General features: G+C 40.0%; 1 protein-coding gene across 1 annotated transcript in view; it reads left to right on the top strand.

Annotated features, from left to right (window-relative positions):
* The window catches only part of gpr4 (G protein-coupled receptor 4), a 31,820-nt gene extending 27,624 nt beyond the window's left edge, over positions 1-4,196 (top strand). Inside the window, exons 3-4 of the mRNA XM_044032900.1 lie at positions 1,056-1,320; positions 1,629-4,196. Of these exons, the coding sequence (XP_043888835.1) occupies positions 1,056-1,320; positions 1,629-2,347 (984 nt within the window). The 3' untranslated portion in view covers positions 2,348-4,196. The remainder of the gene's footprint in view (positions 1-1,055; positions 1,321-1,628) is intronic.
* Positions 4,197-9,294: the final 5,098 nt, after the last annotated feature.

Genomic DNA, 9,294 nt, shown 5'->3' on the forward strand with positions numbered 1-9,294 from the left:
AGCCTGCTGTTGACAGCTTTTCCAAAATTGTACTAGACCAGATTTGTTTTCTTTCTTTCTTTCCTCTAGAAGTGAAGTGGATAACAAAATAACATAAAAAGTGTTAATAGACTCCAGCTATAATTAGTTATGTATACTGGAGCTAAGACTGACTCTAATGCACAGTCTCTGATGTACAAGATACAAGAGACTTTATCTTTGTTTTTGTACAGATGGAGGAAAAGGAGACGTACAGTAAAAAGCTTTGACTTAGTGTTTATAAACATGTTTTCAGGAAATGAAGTACAAAAAAAGATCATGTAAGTTGAGTAAAATATTACAGTTGCAAAGTAATTGTGTTCATTTTCCTTGTAACATCTATACAGTAGAACAGTAGAACACTGAGGACATCATTTCCACCGACTGTCAGTTTCTCTTTCCATTCCAACCGAGTTCACAAACTTGTGTTTTTTTCTTCTACATCATTTCAAGGTTGTAACATTTTAACATTTGATTATTATTTGGCTTTCATCTCCTCTGCATCAGTGCCATCAGTTTTAATCTTGAACATTCAGCTTGTTCCAAAACAAATACAGTAAAAAGTTATTATATCAGACGTCCTCTATGTCACCCCTGTTTTAGTCACTGATGACATCATCTGACAAAACATGTGCATAACTGCTGTGCTGGTTATTTTCCAGGGTGGTTTCAAATAACTATCAATACTGAATCTCAAATCCAGTCTCGGAAAAGCTTAATGGAGGCAGTGAAGTGGAGCCTCTTCTTCTTCATTCACTGTGAATGATCTTAAGATATTGAATCTGAGTGACACACATCTACATACAAACCAAACCTATTCAGACCTATTCAGAATATAGTTTGTATTTTATTTTCTCCCACATTTTAAACCTTGAGATTAAAAAAGGAAACACACAAGTTGTTACCTGTGTCCTCAGCATTTGCATCTTAAAGATTTAATTACCGTTTGACTTGAAAAATGTTGCACTTATCCGTCCACCACCCCCCACCCTGTCTTTTCACCCTCTCCTTCCCCTCCATCACGCTCCTCCGTCCAGGTGCGCCAACGCAATGAGCTCGGCATCTACCTGATCAACTTGTCAGTGGCTGACCTCCTCTACATCACCACTCTTCCTCTGTGGATCGACTACTTCCTGCAGCACGACGACTGGATCCACGGTCAGGAGAGCTGCAAGCTGTTTGGCTTCATCTTCTACACGAACATCTACGTCAGCATCGCCTTCCTCTGCTGTATATCGCTCGACAGATACCTGGCCGTGGCGTACCCCTTACGCTTCGCCAAGGTCAGACGAATCAAAACGGGTACGTAAAGGAATGAAATGTTCGCTGGGAACAGACTCATGGTAAACAGCAGCTCATCCTGTTTTTATAGGATTAAGATATTACATTTGACGATTTGTCTCTGTGCTACTGCCAAGCCTGGAGGGGACGTACGAGTCTTCACAGCTGTTAAATCTGTTAGAACAGGAAATCAACTTTGTGCAGAGATAAGATCACTTTTTACAATCAACTACAACAACTAGTGCTCCAGATTTCCTTAAAATCAGTTAACGGTATGAACATTACCTCAAAGAATAACATTTCTCTTTCCCCTCCTGAACTACCTACAGCCATCTTGGTCAGCACCGTGGTGTGGCTCATTGAGATCATCGCCAACTCTGCTCCTCTCTTCCACGATGAGCTCTTCCAGGATCGGTTCAACCACACCTTCTGCTTTGAGAAGTATCCCATGCAGGACTGGGTGGCAGGGATGAACCTCTACCGGACATTTCTAGGCTTCCTTGCTCCCTGGACAGCCATGCTGGTCGCCTACCGTGGAATCCTAGCGGCAGTGCGCTGCAATGTCTCAACTGAGCGTCGCGAAAAGGCCAAAATTCAGCGGCTGGCTTTGAGTTTGATCCTAATTGTGTTGTTCTGCTTTGGACCGTACCACGTCCTCCTCCTCGTACGGAGTGTCATGTTTCTAAACAAGCCGTGTGACTGTGGCTCCGAGGAGAGTTTGTTTGCGGCGTACCACGTGTCATTGGCACTGACCAGCCTCAACTGTGTCGCCGACCCCATTTTGTACTGTTTCGTCAACGAGGGGGCAAGGAACGACGTCGGCCGAGCCCTCTCAGCGCTGCTGCCCGTGGCCTGTCAGAAGGGCTCCTCTTCGCCTTCGCACGCTGACATGCTGAACGCTGGTTCGGTCACCATGGAAACGCCTCTTTCGACAAAGAGGCAGCCTTGTGTGTACGTCGATGGTGGCAAGACAAGCAGCTACAAGACCGAGCTGGTGGCTCTGAAGGAGGAGTGTCTACAGATGACCATTCTCAGTGTGAGGAAGTGACTTCCACGCTGGAACCAGCAGCAGCAGCACGTCCTAACACATCGAATGCTTTTGTTCTGACTAAAATCAGATGCAGATGTGATTGTAGATTCTTGGGGGTGAACGTCTCTGCTCAGTGGCACTTTACCAAGGCCAGTACTGTGCAAAGGTCTTAGGCCACCATCAGATTTGTCAGTGCTATAATGACCGTACAACAAATATTTGCTGTGAAAAATATCTATTACACCAGGTTTAATCAACACGTGCTTGATCATGTGAGTTAATGTCATTCACAGCGTGATAATATATAAAGTCACATCATTCCAATCCAAATGCCAATGATCACAGAATTTGACAGACATGAAAACAACAGAGAGGCTGGCGTATGGCGCTATGCATAAGCATTGCAATTGCATTTCTTTACCACTAGAGGAGCAAAAAGGTGTGCAGGTGTCACCTACGGACAATCGGAGGGTTTTTATCACGGATTGATTTGCCCGCTGATTTGGTTTAAATTCTGTCATACTGAGCAACTCGTGCCATATTGTGCACGACTGGTCTGTATGCTCATGTTATCGTGTCAACATGCTACTCTAGGTCATCTTTCATTCCAGAGTAGCTGACAAGAAATAAGACTCACACAGTGTCAGACTTAAAGAGGGTTTTCATCGGTTGGTGACGTGAACACGAAAGGTTACACCAAAGTCCTTAGGATTCAGCCTCAGTGGAGCATGTGGCCACGTTTTTGAAACCACTCCATTTAGATGCTGAACTAGTGATGAGCTCTAATGAGCTGATAATCCCACAGATAGTCAACACACTTGGATATTTGGACTATTTATTGCTGTGCCAGGAGCCATTTAGGCCACAGGATATTTAAATGGAGTTATTTAAACAGACGCCCTCTGTGTGGGTGAGTGTGAAGACACCTTTGGATTCAGACATTTTGGACAAAGTGCAGGATACAGAGGCTTGAAACCCCAAAAGTGCCACTTTGAAATATGAAAGTAAAGTAGAGGGGGAGTAAAAAAATAAAAATAAAAGTACGTCGCTGGTCCAAAACATTTTTATTGCTTGTTGAAAATGTCTTTACCATTTTGTTCATTTTTAAAGGAAACAGTGAAGCCGTATGAAGTACCTCAGCTTATAAACTGTGACAGAAAGAAAGCTAATACTGCAAGTGTGTTTCTTTTTTTAATGTGAGCCATGTTTTTTTGTCTTTCTTATTATGACGGAAAGTAAAAAAAAAATCAATCAATCTGAACTCTGACACAATTTGAACATTCCTGCTTGATTCAGTCCACACTGCTGTTGGCTGCTAAATAATGTCATATAAGGAAAGCAGTAGCTTTGGCAGTATTCAAAATAGCAAAGTAACATCTGTTGTTTCAAGCCCTTGCCATCCCGAGAGCCTCGTATACCTCGGCTCTGTCACGTCCCTCGACATCGCCTGACAGACTTACACGGTCTTGTTCCATGTCTGAAAGAGACGCGCCGGGCTTTCAGTTGACCCCAATGTAAACCTGGAGAATTGAAACGCTCAGAGCAGAGCTGCAGTAAAATAAGATTCAGAATATGAGATTAAGGTTAGGGCCTAGACAAGGAATGAGGTTAGGGTTAGGATGAATATTAAGGTTACTGTCATGACCTATATTAAATCATAAATAATTAGACATAGATGATGCTTTTGGAATGTGAATTGCCCGTTTGTTTTTAACAAAAACAAATCAAATCAAAGCAAGAATGTCCCACCGTTTGTGTGTCAGGTTATCTCGTTCTTTATGTGAATATAAATAAGAAATTGCCATAGCCTGCCATTGGACTGGGGAACTATATGAATAAAACGAATAAAAGATTGAGAAAAACATCACATGCTGTGTTCATTTTACAATGTGTGTCACTATACTATTATGAATTTCCTTTCCAAGGTGACAGCCAACTAAAGCAACCAAAGAGCAATTAAGGTGAAGTGTGAGATTTAGTGGCAGCTCCAGGTAAAGTTGCAAGCAACTGGTCTTTCTAAACCTGTAGGAGAGCACGCACGCTGACCTTCATGAAAGGCTCTCTTTCCATTGTTCGGTTTTTCTGTCAAAACTTGTTGGTGCAACATGGCAGACTTTGTGCCAGAGGGCTCACACACTTGAGACATAAACGACTCCTACTAAGAATTGTGAATAAAAAAACATCCATATGCTGATAGATGTCCCTAAATTCTATGCACTGGACCTTTTAATAGCAGCTTTTACAGGTGAATATACAGTACGGCAGTTCCACAGTTCCACCTGCCAACTAGTTCATCTGAAAGATGGAAAATGTTTTGTCTGAGTGATTTTATTTGTGTTGTCTTGGCATGAAAGCGATACTGCTGCTCCATGCTGTTGTTGTGCACCTGTGTGTCCGTCTCTGAGAGGAGGAGCCAGGCTTCATCATGTGTATTAGTTCATTGCTAGTGTCAGTGAGATAATAAATTATGGATACACAACGTAGCATCCACCTGTGTGTGTTTGTTTAGAATCAAACGCTGCATGAAAGAAGCAGAATTTAGAGAATACAGTTGGAATATCTCGTGGATTAGGACAGGTGCTGGGTGTCCAGGTTTCCGACTTGAGTTCCGCACTGAAGAGAGAGACTTCACGTTATTGATATTTTACTGCTTTCAGCAAGTCAAAAGCTCACAATGCAGCCGCTGTCCGGAATCTCTCTCTGACTGGCATGTCGAGACGAAATGTCGAGATTAAAAAAGTCAATAAAGTGGACATTAGTTTGATGTGTGTGAGGGCTGTTTTATGAATTAAAAGACAAATATTAGTGTACTTTAGCCTTTTAATTTTATTCCAACAAAGAAAAACCTTTACAAAGTAGCCTTTGTTGTTTTTGTGGTTCCACTATTTGCCCCTTTCATATTCTCATTTGCTCTATAGCTAAATGTCTACACTTCTCTCTCATGAATGAATCAAATCTCCAGATTAGAGTGAACAACCAGGTGATTTGAAGAAATGTAAAGAAATGAAAGATCCTAACAAATGAGAGGAGTTTTTGTTATTATTCTATATCATTTTATTATTTTATGCACCTGAAGCAGTGTGCAGCGAGAAAACCACACGTTTTAACTAATTATTAGTCAAAACTTTCACAATGTTTGAGTGACAGAAATATCAAACCGGCAGTGCATGAAAAGTAAGTGGTAACTCTTTAACGTCATTTATTATAGGACACCACTATGATGTTTTTTTTAAAACCAGAAGTAATCGTGTTTGCAGGTTTGCACACACACTGCTCTTCCACCTACAGGACAGTAATGTGTCATCTACGCTGTCTTTCATTATGTTTGACTCATCATAACTTACAAAATGGACGTCACGCTCTATCAAAGAAGACCCCACACGAGAGAATGAGTCCATAAAACGCGCTCTGCTCGAAAGTGTTCACTGATGCTGTAAATCAAGTGAGAAGAAAGGTTCCCTTTCTCACAGACTTGAATATAAGTCAGTGTGGTCGCCCCCTGATGGCTATTAAACAGAAAACAGATGCTTCGGAATTCACTTCACCTTCCAGATTTGGAGACGACGTCCATTTTTGTATACAGTCTGTGATCAAAGGTTGCAGAGGCGGCGAGATGCACCCAAATATAAATGATTTTTGATTTCCCAATTAAACTTAGTCACCTTTTTCATTCATGGCCGTGTCTGTGTGTGTGTGTGTGTGCTTATCTCTGACAGTGTGGGCTGGCGTGTCCTTTCCATTATTACCCTGCACATCAGAAGGAACCCTGTATTTACGACCCACTGTCACGGGGGTGGACACATTCACACTGTGTTATACAAGACAGAAAGTGTGGGTGTGTGAGAGAAGAAATAGAAAACTGTGCTAACGTATGGATGAGTAGTGCACTGTTTGTGTGTTTGTGTACATTTGTATGTTAAACTGCATGTGTGTGTGTGTGTGGGGGGGAAGAAACATGAGCACATGCCTCTGTGTTCTTGAGAGGACATAGTTCTGCCTCTCTCTCTCTCTCTCTCTCTCTCTCTCTCTCTCTGAGAGAACATTGCCTCTCGTCCTCTATGCTTCACTGGCCATGCACCTCGGCTGTAGGTCTATATATAGACGCTCACCAGAGGCCACACTGTCATTACCAGCAGCTCACCTGATTTTGAAACTGATTTATTACAAGGTGCGGATGGAGAAACACCTCCAGACAAAAAAAAGGGTTGTGATTTTCATCAGATATTCAGATTAATTTCGAGGGGACGGAGAGAGCGGAGTGCACTGGCTATGTGGCAGGTGACTTTGTGAGCAGCGCCGACTTTGACAGTGTTTGGAGAAGATACTACAAATAGGATTTACAGAATATAATTTTCTCCCCCCGAGCAAATAATTTATAATTAAAATGGAATTATGCACTGAAGATTTAGCTGCAAGTCAAAAACCTTGAATGAAGCACAATCACAACATAGACAAATTGGTGCTGCAACAACTATTACTCAGTCAATCCTTTATTTGATTGAATTAATTGAAAAATCATTTTAGAAATAAAAATACCAGACCACTTCCATGGGAGAACTTGAATGTGAAAATGTGTCTTCCATGTATTGCTCTGGACAATAATATCATAATATATAGAGGAATAAATACATAATGTATTCATATGCATGTGCATCCTTAACAGAAACTTACACAACCAGGTATTTGACGATGCTGATCTGATTTAAAATGAAGAACAATGTAACGCCAGAGCCACTATTCATAGAACAAAACTCACGTCCATCATGAAGATTTACCTGCTATTCAAACACAAAATATTCTTACATAAATCCCTTCTTTCCTACAAGATGCTGATGATTTCAGTCATATGTTAATAGTAGCCCAGGGTGAGCTGCTTATTCCTCCTACAACTGTGAACAATGTGACCCAGAATCCATTTTTAAGACGCATTTTTTATAATCTAATAAGTAAACCATTCAGCTGTATTTCCATCCTGATCCTGGCAGAGGAAGCAGGACATCGGGCTGCTGATCTGCTCAGACAAATGCACAGAGAAACCAGATTCTGGCTGCTGTTTGGATGCGAACCATTAATTGTGAGCTGAGGAGGAGGCTTCAACAAAAGCCCTGATTTCATGTCTGAGGAGGCGTTTGGACCATATCAGTTTTATTTTAGAACATCAGGAGTGGAGTATAGGGTTACGTAGATATGGAGAGGCAAACAAGTCCCTGTTTCTGAAGTCTTGTTCATAGAATTTAATATAACCTTTAATCTCAAAATCAAAATGGGGAGAAGACCGAGCCAGCGTTGCTGTATGCTGTATGTTTTTACTAAAAGTAATCCTATTTTATTGTTTTGGGTTGTGACCATTTGTGTTACTGTGAGAACCTGAGTTGTGTTCTTGCTTTTAAAGTTAACTTTTTATTTATTGCTTGATGTATAGAGGATTGTTGTTTTCCGTGTATAATCTTTTTTTTTTTTTTATCAGTGTAAGTAACTTGAGTGGCTCAACTTGAGTTGCTGAATTTTAATATGAGAGGTTATCATGACTGTGAAGTATAATAGACTGTGGCATGATGTAAAATGTTAGGCCCCCTAGTCCCCAAACATCATTTTGCACGGGGCACCCACAAAGCTATAAACGGCCCTGAATGAGTCCATTAACATGTGTGTCTCACATGACTTTTTATGAACCAAACAAATGATCGATTAATCAACAAAATACTTGACAGATAAATCGACAACAATTTGACCAATATGAAACGACACTGCAGAGTAAATTGATTTCATTGAAAGACTGGATGCTGCAGCAGAAAGCACCAAAGCCTCCACATGTACAGTATATTCCTGCTGATTGCTGCTATAAACAAATCTGCAAGCACCTGGAAGTGAAATTGCTTCAGTGATTTACAGTTTTCAGTTTGATTATCGAGCGGTGAGTCACCGAGTGGCTGCGGTCGTCAAGATTCACAGGAGGTGGTGTCAGAGGTGTTTGAGTGTTTGTAGGTAATGTAGAGGACACATCATACAGTATGATTAATATCAAAGGGAGAGGATGTAATCTGAATTTAACCATAAGAAACAACATCATGAAAGCCACTAATATGGTTTAAAAATATATTTTCCTCTGAATTTTAAGCAATAAAAAAATAAAAATAAATGTATAAAATCATGAAAGATTTAGGAAGAAGTCTGAGGCATTTATACATACAGTTTTTTCTATCATAACGTTCACATGCTGTCAGGTGTAATTTGGGGTTAAGTGTCTTCCTTAGGGAAACTTTGGCATGTAGAACTGTGAGGATCAAACTCCAAACCCTCTGATTAGACGATGTCCCACTCTACCACTGATCCATGATATAGTAACTTTCATTTAAATATATTTATATCATGTTATATTATCTTTATTTTAAATGTGTGAATATTTTCGAAAGTAAGCAATAAACTTTCAACTAAAATAACAATATTCCATATTTACATATAACTAAATTCATTTTCTTGGAAAAATATCTTAAAAAGAGTTCAAAAACCTCACAATATTTTTTAGTATATGCTTTATAAAACACCTTAGTTTTACAACGTGCCTTAAATCAGTGAAGGGAAAGAAAAAAAACAAACAAACCTGTTTCTCTGTGTGCGTAAGAATGAAAATCATTGTCTCTTAATATTTGTGAAGTGGTTTCTTGTGACACTGTCATGTCATTATCTCATGACCTGGAAATTCTATTAAACGTCACATGACTGTGCCACTGCCACATTCACTCTGTCTCTCTGTTAATGTGAGAATGAGATTAATTGGCTTAAACTCAGAAACTGGCCTTGTTATGGTATTATACTCTTTATAAATTTTGTATTATATGTTTCACCTGTTAGCAAAATGGTAAGCAGAAAATGTACACGGTGTGGAGAAACAACTCACTGGCTTCTATATCATGTTTGCTTTTCTACAACAATATTTATTGAAAAAAATACTTAAATTGTCATAA

Source organism: Solea senegalensis, linkage group LG8 (assembly GCF_019176455.1).
Source record: "Solea senegalensis isolate Sse05_10M linkage group LG8, IFAPA_SoseM_1, whole genome shotgun sequence".
Classification (NCBI taxonomy): domain Eukaryota; kingdom Metazoa; phylum Chordata; class Actinopteri; order Pleuronectiformes; family Soleidae; genus Solea; species Solea senegalensis.